Consider the following 27,667-nt stretch of genomic DNA (forward strand, 5'->3'; position numbering starts at 1 on the left):
ACTATCGCCAGCTTTAGAAAGAAGCCTGTAAATTGGTGTTACACTTAATTGTGGCACAGTGTGAATAATGTGGGGTTTGGGGTAGAAAGCCTCAGCGTTCAGTCCTGGATGCTCTTCTAACCAGTCACGTGACCCTGACAGGAGCTAAACCTGGGTGAGTTTGGGGGGCCCTTAGCCTCTCCCATACCCTTTTCATGCTAGTACAATCTGTGTAAAATACAGCACCTGCCTAAGTAGACTGCTGTCCCTATCGGACCAGTTGTACGTTCTGTCTGCATCTCAGTTTCTTCATCTTTAAAATAGAAATGATAATGCTTCAGCAGGGACCCCGTTGCTTGGCCAGGTGGGCCTGTGAGTATCAAAAGAAATTATGTACGTAGAGATATTAAATGTTACTCTCATTACTATACAACTACCACTTATAACACAACGTACCATTTGATGAGACTGTTCTAAATGAGTCAAGCACTGTACTTTAGAGCTTTATGCATCTCATTTATCCACCTAACTTCGCTGTGAATTGGAAGTTATTTCCATTTTACACAAAACTAAAATCCAGAAAGGCCAAGCTATTACGTGGCAGACCTGGGATTTGAACGTACTCTCTCTACTGTAAAGATATGTTATACGTATCATCACTAGGCTGTAAGCAGAAACATTGAGAATGCTTGTTTTCTTCTTTTTTTCCAACTAAGGTTTATGGAGCACCTACTGTATGTCAGGAACTGTGCTAAGAATCGCACAGTCATTACCTTACCTCTTCATAACAGCCCTGTCAGCTAAGCCCAGTTTCTCTGCCTTGGCACAATTGCCGTTTGGGTCAGATAATTTGTTGGGACAGGCTGTGCTGTGCACTGTAGGATGTTTAGCAGCATCCCTGACCTCCATCCACTAGATGCCAGTAGCACACACATCCCACCCCCCAGTTATAACCACCAAAAATGTCATCAGTCATTGCCAAGTTTCCCTTGCAGGCAAAATTGCCCCCAATGAGAAACATTGAGTTAGAATAATTCTGTTGTACAGGTGATGAAAATAAGGTACAGAGAGCTCAGAGTAACCTGCCTAGGGTCACAAACCTAGTAAGTGGCAGATTTTGAATCTGTCTGACTCAGGACTTTGGAACCTGATTTCATATTCCTTCTCCCCGATAGCATTCCTTTTTCTGATACTAAGATGTTTCCAAGGAAACTCAGAACACCATAGAAGCCTGCAAGTGGTTTCTAAGAGCCTACCTTCCCCTAGGGCGGATTGACAATCAGGATTTGCTCCAGAGCTTAGAGGCATGCACACAGGAGGAAACTAGGGGTTGCTTCCACCGCTGGTCTCAACACAAAGAGTTCTACAGCTTTGCCTGTACCAATCATAGCTGCTCTCATTTCATATAAAGTATGAAGATCTGCTTTGTCCAGGATAGTTGCCATCTGTTGCAAACAATGGATGGGTGAAGTACAAAGTTGCAAACCAGTTCAGTCAGTCACTGGGAGTTTCTGGAGTGATTTAAATAGCGCTGCCAATGTAGGTCGCTATTTTTAAGGCTGAGCTAAGCGTTTGAAAATGGTTCACACAGCCATGATCTCAGAAGTCACAACATCAGAATTGCAAGGACTCTCAAGGTCTTCCCTGAGACAAGTGGAAACAGACCCTCTGTACCCAGGATCACACAGTTGGAATTCCTGGTTTCTGGTTAAAAAGAACTTTCTGATATTTCCTTAGGCCATGAGAATGGCTGAATTCACCAACTTCTGACCTTGTTTATGGGAAGGCGTGACTACTTGGTTCAGCTCCTTCTTGCCCTGCTCTTGCCAGACTGGAAAAGAATAGATGACTGAGCCTTTCACCCTGTCTCTATTCTGAGGATGAATTAAAGCCATTTATACTTGCACCACCGTACAAAGTCCTATATTGTCTTGAGGAGTAGGTAGATATTTATTTAGCAGACTTTATAGCACGTACTGTACTATGTGCCAGGCATCATACTAAGTGCTTTACAAAACTCAATTAATAGTCTCCAAAAGACATGGGTTCCATCAGCCCCATTTACAGGAGAGTACCTAGGACTGAGGGAGTTAGAGGGGTTCAGCAGCTTGCTGGAGCTCATGGAAAACAAATGGCAGAGCCTAGATTGAAGAGAGTCTGGTTCTAACTCAGTGGTTCTCAGACTTGCGTGGGCACCAGCATTGCCTGGAAGCTTGTTAAACACAGATTGCTGGGTCACTCTGGGCACCCTGGACTTTTGCATTCATTAGGTCTAGGGTGATACCCAAGAATTTGCATCTTGAACAAATTCCCAGGCGATGCTGCTGCTGGTCCCAGGACCACAAATTTGAACTCGCTGCCTCACTTAATTTGAATTTTCAATAAGTAACATTTTTTAGTGTAAGTATATCCCAAATATTTCATGGGACATACTGATAGTAAAAATTATTCATTTTTTACTTGAAATTCCATTTAAGTCGTTATTCTTTTTTTTTTTTTTTTTTTTTGCTAAATCTGGCAAATGTGCCTGAAGATAAGAATAATCTTGATTACTTGTTTCAACACATACACACATTCTCCTGGATTCCTGGTCCTAATTCAGACCTGCTGAATCAATTTTTAGGGCCTGGCAATCTATGTATTTAATGAGTACTGCCAAGTGATTCTTATCAGCTCAACTTGGGACAAACATAAAGCCTGGATTGTAATCCTTATGTCACAGGTACACACACACTCTGCCCATAGATACATCAGGAGGTATAGTTTGGTTTGAGTCTAATCAGGGAGCCTGGGGGGCGCTTCTTATCATGTTTTAGACTCAGTGGAAGTAGTGCTTGGGCCTACTACTAAGGGGAAGGCAAATCTTAAATATTCTGGGCTATGATATTTTAGCACCCCGGAGAAGCCCTCCTCTGTGGTACTCTCAGAGAATCTAGGTATTCATTTAATAAGGGGGCTGGTGTTTGCAGATACAATACCAGATGCCCAGTTAAATCTGAATTTCAGATAAATGATGAATACATCTTTCAATATGTGTCCTCAAATATTATATGAGATATACTTATGCTAAAAAAATTTGTTGTTTATGGAAAATTCACACTTAAACAAGTGTCCCATACTTGTGGTTGCCAAATCTGGCAACCTGAGACTGGAGGACATCCTTGCAACTGATCTCAGTGGGCCAACCTGCATACCATCTTCAGCAAAACTAAGAAGCTGGGCAGAACTGCTAGGGTCCTATAGAAGCATCTTCAGCCTCCACAGAGGTGATCAAGAGGAATCTTGAGGCTGATAGGTCCTTGGACAGGAAAAGTAAGACTTCATTCATTCCAAGAGGAAAAATTTAAAGTAGGTCTCAACCCCTGGGAAGGGTGCCCAGGAACTTGGTGTGGACTCTTTCTGAAATGGGAGGAAGTAGAGGGAATGCATCTCACACTGGGACACAGATTCAGCATTATTGCCAAAAATGAGGAGTTCTGCACGGAATAGTGTCATCATTAGCAGAGCCTGGTCCATCCTGAGAAGCCGGGTATTATTTCTGCACCCAAGCAGGCTCTAAAGTAAAACAGCCAGGTTCTGTCCCTTTATATGCATTGGCTTGCTGCTCCTCTGTAAGGGACCATCCCTTTGTACTCTAGGTAGAAAAGGCTGCGACTTTCAGCAGTGAAGGGATGGGGCATTTGGGCATAGTGGAGAGTTTAGTGCAGCCACAGAGGTGGGAGTGGGCAAAGGAGGTCCCTAGAACGTCTCCCCACTAAGCAGAGAGGAAACCACCAGCTTCCAAGCTGGACTTCCAGCCATCACACTACATAGAAGCAGGAACCAAATCCCTCTGCAATTATGACCTACGTCCTTGATTCTTCACAAGACTGTTATGGATAGATATTTACAAAGATATTTTTTTCTACTTGGATTCTTACTTTGCTAAATTCTACTAAGGCCTTTCAGACCCATGCATTTTATGTCAACACATTAACAGGCAGACAGGTAGTCATGTCTAATCTTAATTATTCAATTATTTGTTTTGTATCAGTGGGTGCCCGTTGGCCCAGATTAAGTCAATTAGTATTTGTGGAGTTTCCAAGTATTAGCACTTCATTTGGTCCTTTATGATAGAAGGCTTTATTTTAAAATATCTTGCTAAACTATTGTTTGCTGCTTCCTGAAGATACTTTACAGAACAGAATGAAGTTTCTAATAAAATTCAGGCTTCCTCCAGTTGGTTATGATAATGTCGTATTTTACACATAAATTATATTAGGAAGCCTGTGTCTTTCCTTTAGTGATTAAGATTTCAGGGGGAAAAAAAGATTTCAGGGGAAATAAAAAGAATGAAAGAAAAGAAAGATAGTTTGTTTTTAATAAATTAGCACCCTCTGCGAAAAATTAACTTTCTGATGCAGTACATAATTTAGCAATCCAAAGTAAATTGTCATGTTCTCTACATAGACCTCTTTTCACTCACAAGAATATTCTTTGTGTCACTTCTAACTTGCTTTTGGGAAAGTTTTTAATAACAGAATAGACAGTGTTCATACTTCTAAGATCTTGTTTTCTTGGTAGCACCTTCAAAAGCATCCCAAATGTGTTCTGCTAGTATAGAAAAATTTGTGGGTTTTTTTGTTTTTGTATTACCTAAGGGTGGAAATTCATGTGTTCTCTCACTTCAGTCAAGTAGCAGATTTCTTAAAAACCCACTAGAGGAAATTGCCACTGCTGATTTTTGAGCAAAAAGAGGAACAAAAACAGTTGCCTCCACCCAGCAATGACCAACAAGCCACTGCAGGAAGCATCCCAGGCCCTCCAGCCGAGGTGGTGGAGGGCCGGGGGCCTCACACACACCCCTCTGACACCCGCAACCAGCCCAGTGACGACCACTGGGCCACCACAGGAGGCTCCCTGGGCTCTTGAGCTGGGGCCATGGGGGGGTGAGAGCTTCAGCCACACCCCGCTGACATCTGCATCCAGCCCAGCAACAACCAAGCCACTGCTGGAAGCCCCCTTGTCTCCCTGCATGAGGGGGGTGCCATGGGCCTCAACCACGCCCCCCTTCCTCCTTCTCCCACCCTATTTCCTTTCCCCTTCTTCTCTTCCTCTCCCTGCCAACTGCTCTGCAGCATCTTAGAATGCAAAAAAATAATAATATTAATAAACAAATAAACTTAAAACAAACAAACAAACAAACAAAAACCAGTTGCTGTGTCTTTTCGTTTACTAGTCAGTGGGTAAGGAGAAATCCTTTGGTGGAGTTCTAAATTTGCCATGCATGTAGTAAATTTGCAAACACTCTCACTCGCCAATTTTATCAGGGATATAGGAAAACTGAAAGGAAGTTAAGGAAAAGGAACAGAGGTGGTTAAAATTATGTGAAATGGTTACTCTGCAGAAAACTTAGGGGAAAAGGGCTTGTTTCACTTGAGAAGTATTGGGTTCTGGTTAGATGTATGTTGGAAGGGCTGGGGTTGGGGGATGAGATGCCTAGCATCCTGGGGAGTGTAAAATCTCTCCTCCTCATAGAAAGAAGCAGCCCTTCATTTGGCTGTTTGCTGTGGAAGGGCAACAGGCTGCAGGAGAGCTACCACACAAGGTCGTGCAAGTTGCACCTGGCACGTGGTGGCTGGCCAAGGAGGTAGCTGAGAACTGCAGTCCAGCCCCTGCCACACTCACCAGTCAGGCTGGGCACCAGGCTGAGGCCTGCCTCAGCCAGGAGGAAGGACACCTGTTCTATGTTCGTCTGACCAGAGAGGGCACCTCTTTGTCCTTGTATGGACTCTCTGGTAGCTATTGAGAAACTGATTGTGAGTCCCTGAAAATGCCATCACAGCCCACCCCCACTTTGGTGGTACCAGTCTGGGGTTTGGAACCACCCAGAGGATCTTACAGGCTATCCAGCAAGTAACTTCACCTGGAGCGAAAGGGCCAAGCAATAGGGGATGTTGATCCGTTCTAAAATGGCATCATTTATTTTCTTAAAAAGTATGCTTAAGCTCTGAAGTCCTAGGCATTCAGGAGGAGAGGAAGGGATTTCTGCAGGTCTTGGGCCGAGGAAGTGTGGCCAGGATTAGATGGATCCAGAAACTGGGCTTAGGCCTCTGGTTAGGGACTGTGACTGTGCAGTGCCGCCTGTCACAGTCGCTTGCCACCTGGACTTCCTCTTTTTGTGTGCCCTGGAAAAGGCAGGCATCTAGAAAATTCTCCTTAACCTACCCTTTTATTTCTCTGGTGAGTCGATTTTAGGTTGTGGACTAGAAATTGTAAACGATAATGTTTAGATTTTTGTTGCAACTTAAACTGAGGGTTGGTCTAAGGTTTTTTGACTCACCTCATTGGAGTGTAGTTAATATAGTATGAGTCTAAATTTTGTATTTTGGTCATAGGAGTCCAGGAAACTGAGGCTTGGGGGTTTTTGCTTAAAAGCCGTAAAAACAGTAATTTATTTTCATGCATATTTATATTGTGGTGTGAAATCTATTCATGTGCCCAAACTGTTCAAATGTCTGGTCTCAGAAATGCCTAGTGTGATGGAAAGTATGCAAAACTTTTGTTCAAAATTGGCTTGTGTGTCCTCAAGAAACTTCCTTAATCTTACTGAGCCATTCTCCATTTCTTCATCTGTAAAACATATAAGTATACTTACCTCATAGAGCTTCTGTGAAAAATAGTGAGATAATACTTAGAAAAATGCCTCGTGTGGTACCCGACACATAAACGTTCTTTATACTTACCCATTTAATCAATTGAGGATCCAGCCCACAATTTAGAGGAGCAATTCACTTGCGTCTTCTGGAGTTTTTCCCCGAGAAGTGTTTAGGAGTCAGGTGTAATGATGCTGTTTTCTTTTCCAGCCACAGGACGAAATCTTCAGGTTGGCCGCCTCCCTCAGGAACCTGGGGCTTGAACCAGGTGCCGCCCTATGGATGGGAGATGACGACAAACCGAGATGGGCGAGACTACTTCATCAGGTAGGTTGGGCGGATGGCACGAACAACCAAGTCCTTGGATAATGGACTTCTCTAGTTTTGATTTGCACAGGAGAATGAACATAGTTAAATTAGGTGCTCATAGGCATTTGGAGGCCATTGCTCAAGCAACTAGATCTCCTATACCTTCCACGAGTATGTCTTGTGACATAGGGTTGCTTCATTCTTGGGTGAGCGCCATCTGAGAGTGACAATTCACTGCATGAGCATGGTGACCCTGGCTCAGAGGGCAAGTGTCCATTATTAAATACTAGTCCAGTTGTATTCATTGTCTGATACTAATAACTAAAGTTCGACATGGAAGAGTATCATTTAGAGTTTTCTAGAAATGGTGTAGACAGGAATGTTAGTCTCATCTGTAATTAGAAAAATTAGACAAAAGTATTATGTGCATTACATGTTTTATTGTAAAATTCTCACACTAATATTGGCTTAGGTTTGGATTTTTGTGATGCTCTTTTTTTTAACTGTGGTAAAATAACATAAAATATAACATTTTAACCACTTTTAGATGTACAATTCCCTGGCATTAAGTACATTCACAGTGTTGTGCAACCATTCACCACTATCCATTTCCAGAACTTTTTCATCATCCTCAACAGAAAGTTTGTACCCATTAAACAATAGCTGCCCATTTCTCCCTCCTCCCAGCCCTTGGTCACCTCTATTCTACTTTCTGTCTGTATGAATTTGCCTATTCTATGTACCTTATATAAGTGGAATCATACAATATTGGTCCTTTTGTGTCTGGCTTTTTTCACTTAGCATAATGTTTTCAAGGCTTATACATGTTATAGCATGTATCAGAATTCCCTTTCTTTTTAAGGCTGGATAATAAGCCGTTGTATAGTATACCATATTTTGTTTATTCATTCATCTGTTGATGAACATATGGGCTGTTTCCACCTTTTGGCTATTGTGAATAATGCTGCCATGAACATTTGGTGTATAAGCATGTGTTCGAGTCCCTGCTTTCACTTCTTTTGGGTACATACCCAGGAGTATAATTGCTGGGTCATACGGAATTGCTGGGTCAAAGTTAAATGCTATGTTCAACTTTTTGAGGAACCACCAAACTGTTTTTCAGAGTGACTTCAGTGCTCTGGTTTTTTTTGCAGTTGTTTGAGAAGAGCACATATTACATTTCTCAAAATGACAGGAGTCCATCCTGCTTTTCTCTCCAATCTAAGTGCAATGAACTTAATTATAAGAAATTAGCCAAGTAGTTTGGAAATCAGGAAGCATGTTTGGTTCTAGCTTTGTTATAATTAAGCAGAGATTGGAGGCCACAGAAAAAATCTTTCACAACCACAGGCTGTATTTTTTGTTCCAGCCAAAGTATAGACTGATTAGCAAATGTAGGACCACCATGACGTAGGGAATCATTTTTATAAAATTGTCTGCCTAAATTGTTTTGGGGATATTTGATCTTTTGTACTACTCATCCCACCACCCCACTCCCCCATCCCCAAGTGAGGATTGTTGGAAAGTAGCTAGGGGAAAAACGCATGTGAGTATTGTGGGTGGTTTCCCTATCTCTGCAGCCCAAGTCTTTCCCCTTCCCCAGAATTGCTGCGGAAGGGAGAACCCCCCCACACACACACTTCAGAGCGTAGTTTATTGCCTCCTGGGTCCATCCCGGGAAGATTCAAATTGACGTTGAACATGAACCATGCTGGGGAGCATGTGGGAAGTGGCTCTCTGGCTCTTCAAGGCTTTCCTAGGGATGTGCTCCCAGAGAAATTATAATAGAAATGGCAGTTGGAGCAGAGTCTCTCAAAACTGGAAGAAAGGCCAGTAGTTTTGCTCACACCCTAGATTTCGAATTTCTAATTTCATACAATTTGCTTAATCCTTTATGCTGCTAGAAAGACAATATTTTTTGATATTATGTTGTGCCATCTATTCTGTAACATGGCTATGAATTTATTCGGTTGACTCAGTTAAGTGATCTAGATGCTTTGACTCAAAACAATAAAAATTTTCTGCCGAAGAAATGTGATTTTAAAAAGACATGGATTATAAATTTATGAAGGTATGTCTCAGACTTCTCTGATCAAAATGGATTTCCTTTTGCTCTGCTTGGATTTGGGTTCCCATACATTCCAGGCCATTTGATCAATAGGTAGAAACCCAAACCGAAGCCAACTGCTTAGAGAATCTGAGAACAACAGCTAGCTCTACCTTCATGCATTGCCATCAGCATCACTGACATTTTTAAGGGCCGGACTGGTGTCAATTTAACATTTACACTGGCCTAATGCCAGCTGTTAAAACATATAAGAGCAGACCAGCAACTTAGAGAAACTTGCACTGATTACTAAATGGCAAGTTTTAAAACCAAAGTCATCAGTATCAGTTTTCTAAATCTGCGTGGTTTCTTTTTACTTGAAGAGTAAGTTTCCAGAGTCCTCGCAAAGAAACTTTAAGATGTCATGAGCAGTACTTTGAAAAGTGTTTGTTCTTTCTTTATCACTAATGAGTTTTATAAATAATGAGATTTTTTTTTTAAACCTACTGAGTAACATCCATTACAAAGAAATAATTATCAGAGTTTCCAGGAGCCTAGGTTTGCAGTATGGAGTATTTCTGTACTCATTAGTTTTAGAAGTTAAAAGGACAACTTGAAAATTAATCTATGGTTAGTAATTAGCACCTTTGCATTTAATTTTTCACTCTTATACATTTTTTTGAAAGACATTATATGTTTTCCTTCTTTTTTAAAAAATCTTATCTTAGGATGCAAAAGATTACCCACATCAGGCAACTGTTTTTGATGGAGAGACAACTATTTCCAAGTGAAGGAGAAAGCTATGGGAGGAAACAGGCTTCACATGTTAGAAGTTAGACTCTAATAACTAAATAAGGAGATAATTCTATTGTTATGAGTCTTTCAGAAAAGGGCCCAGGATAGTTCAAAATGTGTTCAAATATCTTATTCCCCCTTCCATCCTCTAGTTTTTAGGATAGGGCTGGGTAACCCATTTTCTACAGAGTTACTGACACAGAGGGTTAAAAGTAATCAAGGATGCCAATACACACACATTAATGTACATTTGTATAATAATATACAGTACACACACTAGTGTTTCTCAGCTTTCACTGCACATTGGAGTAGACTGAGGAGCAGTAAAAAAAATCCTGATGCCTGGGTCTGGGCCTGAGAATAGAGAGTTTCGGAAGCTCCCCAGGTGATTCTAGTGAACTCTATGGTTGCTGCTCTAAAGCACATTTCTGCACGTGATCTCACTTATTTGGCTTCAACACAGAAATGATTATTCCTATTTACCAGATGATAAAAGTGATGCCCAGACAAATCAAGTGGCTTTCCAAGTCACAATTGACTGCTTGTTCAGCTACACCAAATTCTCCATTAAGAAAAGACAACTTTTGTTTATATTCTTAAAGAAATATGAAATGCAGTTTTTTTTATGGAATAGAGAACTTTGTTTAAGAAACATGACAGATGCAAAATAAAAATATTTTTCAGTTTATTATTATTACCAATTAAAAGAAAGAGCAGAGCAGGAGCAGGAAGGGAAACAGATGGGAAGAAAAAATCTACAAGAAAAGGAAAGTTTCAGGAAAGAATGTCCTGGTGAGAAACAAATAAGAGAGGGAGAGATGGATGGAAGGAGAAAGGAAGAGCAACAGAGAAAATGAGATAGTCTGAGATAACTGTTATAATAACAGCATCAATGAATAGTAAGTTCAGGTAGAGATGGAGATGGATATATATGTAGATACGATTGTGGATATAAATATATATATATATATATTTTTTTTTTTTTTTTACTTCTCAATATACATTGTACTTGATTTTCATGCCCCTTTACCCGTTCCTCCCCCCCACATCATATCTGTTCACTTGACTTAAATAGTTCAAGGAATTTTTGTGGTTATTCTGTCTTCTTCCCCCCACCCATTATTTGTTTGTGTGTTTATTTGTTTATTAATTTTTAGCTCCCACAAATAAGTGAGAACATGTGCTATTTCTCTTTCTGTGCCTGACTCGTTTCACTTAATATAATTTTCTCTAAGCCCATCCATGTTGCTGGGAATGGTAGTATTTCATTCTTTTTTTCTAGCAGAGTAGCATTCCATCGTGTAGATATACCACAGTTTCCTTATCCACTCATCTGATGATGGACATTTGGGCTGGTTCCAACTCTTGGCTATTGTAAATAGAGCTGCAGTAAACATGGGAGTACAGGTATCCTTTTGGCATGGTGATTTCCATTCCTCTGGGTATACTCCCAACAGTGGAATAGCTGGGTCATATGGTAGATCTGTAGATGGATATAGATATACATGTAAACATACATATAGATGGATGTAAAACATAGATATTGACATAGATATTGGTACAGATATAGATGGGTATTGATATAGAGATATAGATATAAATGGACGTAGACAATAAATGTAGGTGATATAGATATGGATGTGGACATAGCCATAGACATAGCCATAGGCATAGATATAGATATCGAGTGACCATATAACCAAGTTCACCCATGAGAGTCCCAGTTTATGGGTATTGTTCTGAAATAATTACTGACAGCACCTCCTTTTGCTCTCAGAATGTTCTGGTTTGTATAATACAAGTTAACTCGATTTATATATCACACTACCAAAATTTAGAGAATTCTTGCAAAACATAAGATTTTATTTAACCATGACAACTGTCCTAGGAGGTAGTTAAGGTACATAAGGGACTCCCTATTTCAGAAAAAGCTGAGGTTCACAGGGATTGAGATCTCCCACATCCTATGGCTAGTCAGACCAATGTTTACATCCACATCTTCAGACTCTAAAGAAGGCCTCAGTTCTTTTGGCTCTGTCATGGAATTTAATCCAGACTAAGCCCCCTATATCTATAGCTTTGACTCTCACCCCTAGGTTTACTTGGCCGCATCAATGTATGCTCAGCTCAGCTCACCTCCATCTGTCCCCATCAAACCCTTCCCACTCAGCATCCTTAGACCTGGGTCTGATCAGCCTGTATGTCTGGTTATGTGCTTCCAACAAAAGCTCTCTTTGGCAACACCCAACATCCATCTACCTGGCATTTATTGAGCACCACTAAATGCTGAAAATACCAAGATGAGCAAGACAAATTCTTATCTTCAAGGTTCTCAGAGTGTGGTGAAAGTGATAAATAAAATAATAGACTATGCTTTAGACATAATGGAGGCCCCCAAGAAAAAATTAATCCAGTCTGTTTGTGGGGAGGGGAGGAATGAAGGCCAATGCCATGAATCTCACAATACAGAGAGGCCAACCATCATTTTCAACTGAGCAATGTTTATTTTAACCTCTTTGGAGACATATAATATGTTTAGTAGTCAGGGAATAGGGAGAACCGTATGTTACTTTCCTCCATTTTTTAGTTAAATGAAATAAGAACATGCTTGCTTGACTATGGGGTGGGGAGAGTTAATGCAAAAGTAACATGATTTATAAATCTGGAGCTTTGTTTTTTTTTAGATTAAAGGAAAAAACTGAAACATGAACAAAATAAATATTAAAATACTAGCTGGCAAAATAGATGATTATGATGAGCCAAGTTGGAGTCTGGGAAGAGACGGGGGGTGGGAAAGGAGACTGGAGAGTCATTTGCAAACCACATGGCCTGGTTTTTCAAGTTCTAAATTAGACAGGCTTTTTTCCCCCAGCCCCCTTGCTTTCTGGCCACCTTCATCCCATGCACTTAAAAAAGTAGCCCTGCCTGTGTATTGGACAAGGCATGCCGTTCTATTATTCTACCAGCAATTCCCATGGTGGGCAATTAAACTGACTTACTATCTCCTTAATGCAGAAAAATTCAATTCTGAAACCTGAATAGTGGAGATTAGTAATGAGATGTGAAAAACTTTCACTTTGCTCTTCGGTGTGGACTTGACTCAACTTGGGAGTAGTTTAGCCATTTCCATCTGCCAATCTATTCAGTGGTCAATGGGAAATGTATTTTGGGCCCATCTATTTCCAGAAAAGGATAATTTGAATAAACACGAGTAGTTTGTGTGGCGTCTTCCCTTTCTTATCAACCACAGCAGAAGACAGTAAAGTCAATGTGGTAGGACCCTGTCATCATCGAAATTAGAAATAAACAAGTCTTACCTCATCCTTCTGTGTGAGCCCCAAAGTATTCCCTCTACAACTTTACCTGGTCTAATTCAAATGTCCCAAAGAGGAAAGAAGTTATTGATTATCTTCAAACATTATTTGGTAGTTCTAGGGCTATTCTTTGGGTGTTTCTTTTTTTTAATTTTATTTTTACTCTAAGATTTCATAAGACTATTACTATTATTCTGGGAATGAAACCCCTTATCTGTTGCTCTGTGATAAATTTCCTTAAACTTTCACTGTCAACAAATTTTTTTTAAATGTCAAGAAGAGTTAAGTTGTAAAGTTAGATGTGGATATTGTGGTAGTGCCCACCATCTCTTGTGATTCTTTCATATTTGAAGCAGATATATATTTCTCACTTTATCAAGTCTATATTTTTAATACACGTCCAGCAAAGGACAAATGGATCTGAGAAGTTACATAAGTTATCACCTTTTGTTTCTGGTAATAAAATGCTGGAAGTCTTTGTGGAAAATAACAGCTGTGTCCATGAAAGAAATGAGAGAGATCTATTGGTGGTGGGTTGTTCTGTTGTTTTGTGAGACTTAAATATTCAAAGAATTAAGAGATAGCATTATGTTGGAGAGGAGGCAGTTTGCCTCATTTTTTGTGTTTTTGATGAAGAATTCTTAAATAAAATATATCACTTCCAAGTGCACACAATGAGTTCTGCATAAAAAGCAAATAATTACCTCATGGCAAGAGCAAATGTCATTCAGTTCAACAAGTTCCTTAGGATTCCAAGCATCCAGTTAAGAGGAGGGATGTATATTATAATTTTGAAGGGGGAGGAACAAAGTAAACATGATAACATTACATGAAATGGCAGGTAATTATGTCCTGTCAATGCAAATGCTTCCCAAGCTGAACATTAGGGGCTGTTTAGTCCTTTCATTGGAGCAGATTTGTTTTCTCTCGAATCTGACAAAGTACCTGTCTGCTGAGTTAATAATCGCTGCTCCCAGCTGGAAGGTAAGTTTGCAAAGTTGATGGAAGGGCTTTTAACAGGAAGGCTCTGGAATGACACTATCATTCCAGATCTAATTTGGCATATGGCACAGAGAGCTGTGCTAGGCAGACTTCTCTCGTACCAGAGGCTGTTCATTTTCCTTGTGCATTTCTTCTTGAAACTTTGCATGTTTACTTATTCTCGCCTTCACTTGAGGACAAATCCCTGAAACACTTGGCTTATTTGTCCAGTAGGCCAAAGTATCTGAAGGGATTGTAATTATCTGAAGTTCCTTGGGTCCCTTGACTACAACAGAGCTGGTATATGCACATTCGGGCCAAGCTGTGGGCAGCAGTTTAGCTAGTACACTCAGTCAGCTCTTTCTACTCCCTCCTAGGTAGCCCCTAGGGTTGTACATGAGGTGGGTCACAAAGTCCATTCAGAATCACAGGGATAGCCAACCTGTGAAAAGGAGAACCACCTGGAGGACCAGGTTTCCATCACAGCCTGTAATTGAAATACTACCTTGGGGCTGCCTGCCACCCTTGATTCTCTTGAGTGGCCATTGGACCTCTTCTTTCTGGATTGAGCCAACCCTTGCAGAGAGCAATTTGGATGTCATTGCCTAAGGCTGGGGCACAGGCAGAAATTCTGGCCCATGCCAACACCAAGTGGGGGTTGTGGTTGTTGCTGCCAAGTAAATTGGCTGAACTTACGAGGACACCGAATCACCTTTGTGACTGGTGTCTTTTCATTATTGTCTGCACTCCTGCATGAAAAGAGGAGAGCAACCCAGAGCTGAGGGCTGGTGACAGAAGTGCCTTACTGTGTTCCACCAAAGGGTGTGAAGCAACAGTTCCTGCCACACCCTTATCCTATAGTTCCTCTCAAATTTTGAATGAAGTCTTGTTATCAATGGCCAATTTCTGGCAAAGAGCTTCTTCAGTTGCAAGGATGATGAGTGATGGCAGTACTTTTCGTGCCAGTGGACATTTAGATTGGTCTGAGTCAAGAGTAGCCATATCACACAGCTGTTGCATGGAGTGACACTCAGCTGCTTCAGGAGCACAGGTTTGGCAATAGCAGTTTAGATTGGGAAGGCTTTAAGAGAATCTCAAAGAAGGCTGCTTGATCTTAAAGAATGCTGCTGACCATGCAGGGTTGGTGAAATAATTTTCGGGACCCACTGCAAAATGAAAATGCACTCAAAAATCAGGGTAAAAGTGCTAATAAAGGTATTAAAATGCAAAGCTTTTTCCCCTTTCTTCTGTGGTCTCTTTGCCAACATGGCACAGTTTTTTACTTTCTATTTAATGACATTCTAAGTAAAGAGAAATTAAAATGTTAAATTATTAGCAAGAATTTTACAGATCATCCTTATATTGTGTGGTGCAAGTTTTAGATGCAAATATAAGAGCATTTAACTTGTCTGCAGAATCACTGAAATTACACAATTTGTATTTCATAGCACATAGGTGCTTATGTTTTTCATTTTAACCAGAAAAGTGGAAATGCTGCACAAAACTAACTCTACTGTTTTGATTTTACTTCTTGATATAAGCCCATTCTACCAATACTCTCCCTCCCTTCAGCTTGCTGATGAGTAAGGAAGAGCTGAAAGGAAGGGAGCTCTGGGTCCCCTAGCTTTCCTTTTCCATCTATGCCATCATTTTCAGTGTAAGTAGTTGGCTGATACAGGGAGATAATATGAATAAGAATGGATATGATGGGATTCCTTGGTGGTTCTGTTTCTTAGAAGGCCTCATCTGTTAAAAACTCATTAGCCTTCAGCCTTTACCTCCCTACCTCACCTCTTGCTTCTAGCTATTGACTCCCTAAAAAAGCAATCTCCATGCCCAGTCAAGGGTAGGTTGCCTCACCAAACACTATACACTTTTCTCCCCATACCCTCCCACCCTTAATTCTCTAGGCCAGGTCAGCAAACCTTTTCTGTAAATGATCACATAGTAAATATTTTAGGTGGTTTTTTTTTTTTTTTTTTTTTTGGAGGCATTGTGGTTTCTCTCATAACTCAACAGAATGCAACTCTGCCACTGTAGTGTTAAAGTAGTCCTAGGAAATAAGTAAACAAATGGACATGGTTGTGTTCTAATAAAACTTTAATTACAAAAACAGGCTGGGGGCCAGATTTGACCCATGGGCTATAGTAGTTTACCAACCCCTGTTCCGGAGCATTATGCATTTGAACCCATTCTCATATTTTTAATTCACTGATTGATAACTTTTCATAACCCTCCCATGAAATAAGGAGCTGCCACATACTTATGTTTGAGAGAAACTAGGACAGAGATTAGTAAAGTGACTTTTCTGAGGTTGCAGGGAGCTAAAAATGAACCTCAGAGCCCTAGTTTGTCCTACTTGTTGCCAGAAAGCTCTATGATGTGTCTTCTGTCAGCACACAGTTCTTACATAGCTCTGACACCTATGACCTACCTCTAAGGGTGCTCTAGGAACAAAATTGTCAAAATCCACCAGAGTAGTAGAACTTTTAATATGAAAGTGCCACGACTCCCCCCTCGCTTTTCGTGGGTGCTCAGACAGAGGAGGTCTGCTGATTGCAGGGTTTGCAGCTGCTCCCCACCTCCAACCAGCACCTTCGTGGAACAGGAAATGATAGCAACAGGGCAGCCTAGTCACAATGGAATGCCTCACACAAGTTCAAATAATTATTAGGGAGGTGAAAATTACATAGCAACTTGCTCTTACTAATGGTCTACAGAGAAACAGCCCCATTGTACTTTCAAAAAGTTAATTGTACATAGTGTTTTGAAGAAATTCTGCTTATTATCCTTATGGAATTTTAAAAAGCTGCCATATAAAAGTTCCCAATTCATTTTTGGTGATATTCTGTTCTAGGCTGTTTTTTCGGCTTCCATGACACCATCCCCCTTATTATGTCTCCTCAGCTGGTTCTTCATTTTTAGCTCAACATTTAAACTTCAGCTTTCCACATTATCAAGCCTACATTTCTACTTATAACCCAGAATAAAAGATAAAGGATTCGTGAGTTTAAATATGTTAATACCATTTAGTTATGGTTCAAAAACTACTGGAGACTCAGGACTGTTTCACTACAGGAAATAAAGGAAATCAACAAAAAATGGTTTGCATTGCCTGGAATATTATCTGTGAAATAGCATGTAGTCAATAAATATTTGTTGAATAGATATTTAGATGTATGTATGTGTGAGTAGATGGCTGGATAGATAGATGGATAAATGGATGAATAAGCCTGTTTCTCTGAAGAATTATATTCAGCAGATTGTTAAGGAAAATGCTGATACACAAATCAGCAAGTGGAAATTATTTCTCCTTAATTTTCTAATGTAGCAATTTCACTACCAGAATTTAGGCACTTAGATAAAGCCTGTATTTCACAATAAAACCTTGAAGTTTCACCAAAGCCTTGTCACCAATTCATATCTTAGCGTAACTATCTATCATATCTCCCAGATTCAGGATGTAATGAAGGTATCTTTCTGGGGATCCCTGGTGGTGTATTCCAGCAACAAATGGCATAGAATAATAAAGCACAGAAGTTAGAGTAAAAACACTTGGGCTAAGCTCCCAGCTCTTCTCAGCACCAGCTGTGTGATGGTCAGTAATTATGTGGACACTGTGGACCTCACTTTTCTCATTATATAACTATGTTTGGACTAGAAAACTGTATAAGTTATGAATCTTGTGGTTTATTAGTGACAGAGAATTCTTAATTAATTTAGCTTAAATGATGAAAAGAATTTGTTGATTTATGTATCTAAAAGGTAGGTGATAAAGTTGTCATAGCCAGGATGAGCCCAGAATACATGACAACTAAATGTGATGTGATATCCTGGATGGAATTCTGGAACAGATAACAAACATTAAGTTGACAGAATTCCGGACAGAATTCTGGAACAGATAACAGACAGATAACAATCCTAAAGAACTCTGAATGGAATATAGACTTTACTTAATGTATCACTATTGGTTCATTAATTGTGACTAATGTACCACAGTAATGTAAGATATTAACAATAGGGAAAACTAGGTACCGGATATTCAGGAACTCTCTGTACTATCTTTGTAACTTTTCTATAAATCTAAGTATTCTAAAATAAGTTTGCATATTAAAAATATGCAAAATGGGGTAGTGTCAGCAAGATGTCAAACTAGGAAACTTCAGGCCCTCATTCTCCTACAGAGCCACCAAGTTAACGATAATATATGGACCAGAGTAACTTTTTGAGAATTCTGGAGACCAGTTGAAAAGTTATAGCACCTAGGCCAGTGTAAAACCAAAAAGGAATTTCAGCAAAAGAGATAGGAAAGTTCATGAGGTTTTGCATCCCTGTCCATGTTCCTCCCCCTATCTGACCCAGCACAAGGCAACCAGCAGGAAACTTCCCACACCAGGGATCCCCCTTTGGGCTGGAAACAAAAGAGTGGACTATGTACCCATCATTCTAGCTAGTCTGGAGGCTGCCTGAGAAACTGGTTTCTGTTTAACATTACTCAGAGAACTGACAGGAGTTGGCCAACCACTGGTGGCCTTGTTTGGAAGCTGCTGAAAACAAGATGCAATCCCTGTGGCACGTTAGAGCTGCAGTTCCAAATGCAGACACAAGGGGGTGCAAGAGGTCACAGGTCTATGAGAAGAAGCAGGAACAAGATGCTTGGGGAATTAGTGATGACTAAAAGCACACACACAAGCCCAGAGAAGACATATCCTCAGAAAAGGGTTGGAGACATCTTAGAATCTCTAGCTGAGCTGAACAGTGAAGGTTTTCCCCTGCATAAAGCCAAACTGTAAAGACTATGAGAGGTGGTTGTTTTTTCAGAAGTCCAAGTCTCAACAAGGCATGCAAAGAAACAGGGAAACATGGCTCAAAGGACTAAAATAAAACTCCAAAAACTGACCCTGAAGAAACATAAATCTATGAGCTTCCCCACAAAGAATTTAAAATAACTGTCCTAAAGATGCTTGAAGTGTTAAAAGAGAACACAGATAGACAACAAAATGAACTCAGGCAAATGATTTATGAGTAAAATGAGACTCTCAACAAAGAGAAACAGTAAAAAAGAACCAAAGAGAAATCCTGGAGCTAAAATATACAGTAACTTAACTGAAAAACTCACTAAGGGTATTAAACAGAAGAGAGATTGAGCAGAGAAAAGGATCAGCAACCCTGAAGGCAGGTCATTTGAAATCATTTGAGTCAGGATCAAAAATAAGCAATAATGAAGAATAGTGAAGAGAGCCTAAGGGATTTTACACACTATCAAGTGCACCACTATAAGCATTATGGGAGTCCCAGAAGGGGAAGGGGGCACGAGTGAGAGCTCATTTGAAGAAATAAGGACCAAGAACTTCTCTAATTTGAGGGGAAAAAATAGACATACAAATTCAGGAAGCTGAAAATACTCCAACCAGGATAAATCCAAAAAGACCCACACCAAGACACATTATAATCAAACTATCAAAAGTCAAAGACAGAGAATGAATCTTGAAAGCAGCAAGGAAAAACAAGCTATCACATAAAAGGGAGCTTCCATAAAATTATCAGTAGATTTCTCAGTAGAAACCTTGCAGGCCAGAAGGGATTGGAATGGTTTTTTCAAAGTAGAAGAGAAAACTGTCAACAAAGAATACTGTATCCAGCAAAACCATCTTTCACAAATGAAGGAGAAATTAAGACATTCCCAGATAAACAAAAAAATGAGGGAATTCATTACCACTAGACTTGCTACGCAGGAAATGCTTAACAACAACAAAAAAAAGTCCTTATGGTGAAAGCAAAGGATATTAGATAGTAACATGAGGTTACATAAAAATATAAAGTTCTTTAGTAAAGATAAATATATTGACAGATACAATAAGTTGTATTAATGTAATTTTGGTGCATAAATTCACATTTCATTCTTGTATAAAATTTAAAGGACAAAAACATAAAAAATAACTATATCTGTTCATGGTATACAATATAGAAAGATGTAATTTGTGACATCAATAACACTAGTGGAGATGGAGATTTTGGGAATGGAGTTTTTGTATGCAATTGAAAAATTAAGTTGTCATCAATTTAAAATAGAATGTGATAATCAAAATGTTTTATGTAATTGCAATGTAACCACAAAGAAATATTATAGAATATACACAAAAGGAAATCAGAAGGGAATCAAAGCACGTCACTTCAAAAAAAAAATCAATGAAACACAAAGGAAAGCAGAAAGATAGGAAAAGAAGGACAAAAAGCTGCAAGATATACAGAAAACAAAAAATGATAATAGTAAGTCCTTCCATATCAGTAATTACTTTAAATGTAAATAGATTAAACATCCCAATAAATAGACATAGATTAACTGAGTAGATAAAAAAATAATAACAGGACCCAATCACATAGGCTAAAAGTGGAAAGATAGGGGGAAAAATTCCATACAAAAGGTAACTAAAAGAGGACAGGGGTGGCCATACTAATATCAGACAAAATAGATTTTACGTCAAAAACTATTACAAGAGACAAGAAGCACATTATATAAGAATAAAAGGGTTAATTCACTGAGAAGATATAATAGTTTCTAGTCAACAAACTAGGAATAGAAGGAAGCTACTTCAACATAATAAAAGCCGTATATGAAAAGCCCACAGCTAACATCATACTCAATGCTGATAGGCTGAAAGCTTTTTCTCAAAGATTGGGAATGTGTCAAGGACATCCACTGTCACTTCTATGTAATATAGCATTGGAAGTTCTAACCAGAGCAATTATTAAGCAACAAAAAGAAATATAGCATATCCTAATTGAAAAGGCAAAACTAAAATTATGTCTATTTGCAGATGGCATAAACTTTTATGCAGAAAAACAGTAAAAATTACACACGTATACAGACACACAGATACACACACTCAAATTGTTAGAACTAATTAATGAATTCAGTAAAGTTGCAGTATACCAAATCATTATAGAAAAATCAGTTGCATTTCTATACACTAAGAAAAAATAATCAAAAAAGGAAATTTTGAAAATAGTTCCATTTACAATAGGATCAAAAAAGAATAAAATGCTTAGGAATATACCAAACCAAGGAGGTGAAATACTTGTACATTGAAAACTACAAAACATTACCAAAAGAAATTTTAAAAGACACAAATAAATGAAAAGACATCTTATGGATGTTCATGGATTGGAAGACTTCCATACTACCCAAAGCAATCTACAAATTCTATGCATTCCCTATCAAAATCTCAATGGCATTTTTTGTAGAAATAGAAAAAAAATTCCTAAAATTTATGTGGAATCACAGGAGTCCCTTAATAGCCAAATTAGTTTTTGAAAAGAAGAAAATGTTGGAGGATTCACATTTCCTGATTTCAAAATATATTATATTATAAAACTGTAGTAATCAAAACAGTGTGGTACTAGCATAAAGACAGACATATAATCCAATACAATAAAATAGAGAGTCCGTAAATAAAATCTGACATATATGATTAAATGATCTTCAACAAGCCTTCCAAGACTACTCAACAGGAAAAAGATGGTCTCTTCAACAAATAATGTTGGGAAATCTGGATATCCACATGCAAAAGAATGAAATTGGAGCCTTATCTTACACCCTTTTCAGGTTACAAAAAATAACTCAAAATGGATTATAGACCTAAATGTAAGAACCAAGACTATAAAAATTTTAAAGGAAAACATAGGGCAAATCTTCATGATATTGCATTTGATAATAAGTTTTTGAATATGACACCAAAAGCACAGGCAACAAAAGAAAAATAGACAAATGGAACTACATCAAACTAAAAATTTTGTACATCAAATCAACAGATTGAAAATGCTACCTATAGAATGGGAGAAAACATTTGCAAATCATATGTCTGATAAGGGGTTAATATCCAGAATATATAAAGAATATATTCTGAATATATAAAGAATATATATAATATCCTACAACTCAACAGCAAAATGTCAAGTAACTCTTAAAAAATGGGCAAAGGACTTGAATAAATATTTCTCTAAAAATGATAAACAAATGACCAATAAGCATATGAAAGGATGCTCAACTTCACTAATCATCAGAGAAATGCAAATCAAATCCACAGTGAGATATTACCTCGCATGCACTAGGATGGCTACTATTAAAGAAAGAGAAAATAACAAATGTTGTCAAGGATGTGGAGGAATTGGAACCTTTGTGCACTGTTCATGGGAAAGTAAAATGGTACAAATGCTATGAAAAACAGTATGGCAATTCTTCAAAAAAGTAAAAATATAACTACTGTATGATCCAGCAATCCCATTACTGAATATATATGCAAAAGAATTGAAAGCAGGGTTTCAAAGAGGTATTTGCATAGCTATGTTTACAGCAGCATTATTTGCGCCAGCCAAGAGGTAGAAGCAGCCCAAATGTCCATCAATAAATGAATGAATAAACAAAATGTGGTATATACATACAATGGAATACTATGCAACTTTAAAAAGGAAGGAAATCCTGTCATATACTACAACATGGATAAAACTTGAGGACATTATGCTAAGTGAAATAAGCCAGCAACAAGAGGACAAATACTGTATGATTCCACTTATATGAGGTATCTAAAGTAGTCAAATTTATAGATATAGATAGCAGAATGGTGGTAACCAGGGGCCAGGGGAATGGGGCAAATGGAAGTTCTTTAATGGGTATAAAATTTCAGTTCTGAAGGCTGAGAAGGTTCTGGAGATCTGTTGCACAACAATATGAATATACTTAACACCACTTAACCATACACTTTAAAATGGTTAATATGGTAAATTTTACAAGTATTTTTTACCTCAATTAAAAAAAATACAAAGAGTAAATGTAAGAACCAGCTTCATAAGAAGAAGAGGTTTAAAGAAGGTCCCAGAGTCCTCAGGGCTCTGCTCCACCTCTCTGGGCTCTCTTTGCTCCACCTTACTTCTTGGTTATCCCTGATGGAGCATCCCTTCCCACCTTCACACTCACCATCCAGAAGAGAAAGAGAACCTATGTTCCAGCGTTCTCAGAATTAGCCCCTGGACTGTCACTGATTAGACTGGCGGAGGCCACACACTCACATCTGAACCAAACACTATGGGCAGAGGGAATGGGAATTGGTGATTGGCTTAAGTCAAACAGGGCCTGCTCTTAAGTAAGAGTGGAATCGAACCCACCCACACCACTTGGGAGAAAAGTGGTTTCCCAATGGGGCCAGGAGTCAGCAACCTTTTTCTGTAAAAGGCCAGATAGTAAATATTTTAAGTTTTGTGGGTCATATGGCCTCTATTACTAACATTCAGCTCTGCCATTGTATAATGAAAGCAGCCATAGATGTTGAGTAAATGAATGAGCATGGCTATGTTCCAATGAAACGTAACAGACATTGAAATTTGAATTTCATGTAATTTTCAGGCATCGTAAAATTTCTTTTTTGTTCTTGCCATTTCAAAATGTAAAAATCATTCTTAGCTCACAGGTAGCTGGTAGCTTTTGGACCATTGGCTGTAGTTTGCAGATCTCTGTTCTAGATAATCTTTCCAAATGACTTGTGATTATTTTTCTTTATAATTTTACCTGGGTCATTTCATACCTCCTTTCTATAATACCTGTAGTGATATGACCCTCAGCTGGATGTGTGCTCAAAATCCTTAACCTGACTTGCAACAAGGCATTTGGAAGATTGTGAAATCTTTTTTCTCTCCCCTGTGCACTGAATTTTCATAACATCTTCGTTGCCATAGAATATTTGTGAAATACAGAACAATACATTGTTAAATATTAAATATAATGATTCTGCCCCTCCACCATTATCGAAAATTAAAGACATGCTTTCAGCTCCGCAAGTGCAATTTAAAAGAGTTAAAACTCTATCATGTTGCTAAGCAATTTTTCTTCTATTTTTGTTCACCTTTAGCAGTGCCTTTTTTTCCCTAGCTTAAATATTTAGTAGACTGGAACTGCCTTCAGAATGATATATTCCTTACAGGCTTTATTTTCCAGTCATTGGACAGAATGCTATTATGTAAATGATTTAAGCAAGTATTCAAAATGTGGGTTTAAGGATCTTCAGAGTCAGAGGGTGACCCTGGGGAGATAGAGATGAGAGAAAGAGCTAAAGGATAAGGAGCAGAGGAAGGATAAAGTCAAGAGAGCTTTTTAAACTCCTATAAGGAACGGGTTTGGCTGGATCTCTGGAGGAAGATGAAAAGAAAACTGGCTTGGGAAAAAGTAAAATTAATGGGAATAGCACGAGTCTATAGGAGGGCAATGATATGTTTTAAAATGAAAATGGAAAACTGTGGAATGATTTGGTCAAATGTATTTTGGCAGCCTTTGAATTTTAGTCCAAATACCTTTAGCACATATAATGACTTGGGTTTATCTGCTCACTGTTTATGACCCAACTACTTCTTAATAAAAAACCTAAATCTGAGCCTCAATTGCTCTGTGGTATCCTTATATGAATTACAGAAGGCTCCCCCTTTGGGCCATTGTGTCCCAGCCAGTGGCATCTTTGTGCTAAGTTTCAAGTTGTGAGAGGACTAGATTTCAACCCCTATTTGGCTCCTTGGCCAGGCCCCCAGCATAGCCATTTACAGTGGCCTGGGTCTGAGATGGCTCATGATGAAAGATACATCTGATAGCGGCAGTGCACTTGACTTGCTTTTCCCCAGGTGGACTTTCCAAATGGGGTCAAAGTGCCATTACAGGACAGGGCTGTGAAGGACCAGGTAGAATTCACCTACATTGACATCGATGTGTGTATTGAATAGAGGACTCATTTTTCTAGTTTGTCACAAAACTAAATTGTCCTAATTCTGGCCTCTTGCAATTTATAAACTCCAGAATTTTATTCTAGCAGTTGCTTTAATGGCAAGATTTCCTAACGCCTAGTTTACAATGCGCTCCTTCTGTACTCTCTTGAACCACCATTATGAGGCACATTCAATGTTAAGGAAGCAAGCTTAGCTTTGACCTTCTTCTGAGCAGTTCCATGATACTTTTGCTGTCTACTTTACCTGTTTTCTATAGGGATTTTATTGTTGTTGTTTTTTTTTTTTCCTTACTTGTGTTCTCTAAATTATAGGACTCTCTTATGATTCACTCTGTCCACTGACAGAGCTTTGGGCTTTAAGTGTGCCTTCTTATAGCAGTCTCTTTCCAACATGTCCTACTGCCTTTTAATTTATAGTTTATAATCTGCTAGTGACCTGTTAACTGAGGTTGTTAGAATTATGTATAAGATAAAATTAAATAGGCTCTGGTGCCTTTATGTGAATTACAAAAGCAAGGGTCTCATGGGCTCTCATGAAACAAATGAGCCTAAAGTTTATTGCTCAGGTTTTGTGGTATCTCCTTGAGTCTGCAAACACTCTTTTGGTTTCAGTTCCCTATATTCTTTCCAATGCTTGGTTGTTGTGTTCCAGATGGTTGCATTTACAGAAAATTGACCTCCAAATAATGCTAAGGTGGAGGGTTTTTTTTCTTAATCTCTGAAATAAAAGCTAAGCTGTAGTACAGCCTGGTGGTTGAGAGTGTAAACTCTGGAGCAAGGCTGCCTGGAGTTGAATCTTCTGTACCATTTCCCAGTGGCATGAGGGTGGGCAAACTGCCTAACCTTTTTGTACCTTGCATTACTCGTCTTTAAAATGAGCAAAATAGTAGCACTTACTCCATTGAATTTTAAGATGGTTAAATGACTTATTTATGTGCAATGCTAAGAATAGGAAATAATCAAGTATTAGTTTTATCATCATCATTATTATTGTTGCTGTTGCTATTAGGAAGTGAACAAGTAAGGAAGCAGTCTTTCCAAACAAACTTCAACTTAAATATTGTCATCCGTGTGACTGGTGTCTTGGAACAGATGATGTATATATACCCTCCTTCCCTGATATCTATCACTTTGAAATCTACGAAGTTCTAGGTATGGCAGCCATGAGTCAAATTTTAAGCTTATTATGTTTAACCTTGATATTCTGTGCCTCCTCTCTTCATACCCATTCCCTACAGCATCCCCTCCTTGGTGCTCTCATTCCCCAATTAGAACCTGCACTAAGGAATGGATCTGATAGAGCCAGTCACACTTGAGTCTGACTGAGGAGCCACTGAACTCCTCCTCCAAGGGGTATTTGCATTTTCTTAAAGGTGCAATGCCTTAGTATTAGTATTAGATTAGTATTTACTATTAGATTAGATTTTAGTATTTGACTCAGTTATCAAAGACTCCCCTCCCCTCACTTTTCTGCCCACCTACCAACCCACCTTCTTATAAACATACATCCACTCTTACCCCTGTGTGCCTACTTTGTACCCATTGTGGTGGAAAAGGAGCCCACCTTTTGTCTGAGCCAATGGTTCCTCAATCCCCAGATCCAAGCCCTGCCACCTCCTTCAGGACCTCACTTCCTCTGTTACGCCATCTCTTTGCTGTGTATTCAGTATCTCTGTGATCTGGGCACATTTGCATCAGTATTTAAACATGGGCAACTGATTACTACCTAAAAAAATTAAAATACAATAAAATAGACCCCCCTTTGTTATTACAATCTGCTCCATTCTGCCTACCTCACTTTTTCCTTCTCTATGTATGCAAAATCTTAAAATCGTGGCCATCCTTGGCCATCTCCTTCTCCATGATGCCCTTCACTATTCAGCTTGCTAGAGCCTGGCCTGCAACAACTTTCCCAATGAACTGCCCTCACCAAGGTGTTAAATATAATGGACATTTTTACTTTAATTTTTATTGGAAAGTTAAACCATGATATAGAAATGGTGATAACAATGGATTCCATACAGTGGTGACAAAGAATATACTAAAGGTACAAATTTCAACATTTCAACATTGATAAATCTCATAAATATAATGTTGAATGGAAAGTTAAGTTGCTAAGGAATGTCTGTGATATGATGTCATCTTATAAAGTTTAGAAACATGCAAGATACATACTGAGTGTTGACATATACACCAATAATGGATGTTTGAGAACATTCAGAATAATAATAAACACCCAAACCACAATTTAGGTTGTTTCTAGGAAGGGAATGAGAGGAATAGACTTGTAGCTTATATTTTTAAATTTTTAACTCTGTAATTGGATAGTGGATGTTTGGTTCTATTATTATTTCTACCCTATAAACAACTTTATTGAGGTTTAACTTACATACCACAAATTTCGCTTCTTTTGTGTTTACAGTTCAAGACCTTTTAGTAAATTTACAGTTGTGCAACTGTCTCCTCAATCTAATTTTAGAACATTTTTATTATGACCCAAATAAATCTTGTGCCCTTTTGCAGTCACTTGCTGTTCTCACTCCCGACCTCAGGCGTCTGCTAATCTACCTTCTGTCTTTAGGTTTTGCCTATTTTGGACATTTTATATAAATGGAATCATACAATATGTGGCTTTTTTTGACTGGCTTTCTTCACTGAGCATAGTGTTTTCTAGTTTCATCCATGTTGTAGCATGGATCATAACTTCATTCCTTTTTATGGCTAAATAATATTCCATTGTATGGATGGATCAAATTTTATCTGTTCATCAAATAATGGACATTTGGGCTGTTTCTACTGCTTAAACATTCATGTGCAAATCTTTGTGAATGAATATATGATTTT

General features: G+C 38.7%; 1 protein-coding gene across 1 annotated transcript in view; it reads left to right on the forward strand.

The window, feature by feature from the left end:
• The first annotated feature begins 6,825 nt into the window (after positions 1–6,825).
• Positions 6,826–27,667, forward strand: part of FRMPD4 (FERM and PDZ domain containing 4) — a 208,147-nt gene continuing 187,305 nt past the window's right edge. The window contains exon 1 of the mRNA XM_063084063.1: positions 6,826–6,941. Within this exon, the coding sequence (XP_062940133.1) occupies positions 6,904–6,941 (38 nt within the window). The 5' untranslated portion in view covers positions 6,826–6,903. The remainder of the gene's footprint in view (positions 6,942–27,667) is intronic.

The sequence above is a fragment of the Cynocephalus volans genome, chromosome X (assembly GCF_027409185.1).
Source record: "Cynocephalus volans isolate mCynVol1 chromosome X, mCynVol1.pri, whole genome shotgun sequence".
Taxonomy (NCBI): Eukaryota; Metazoa; Chordata; class Mammalia; order Dermoptera; family Cynocephalidae; genus Cynocephalus; species Cynocephalus volans.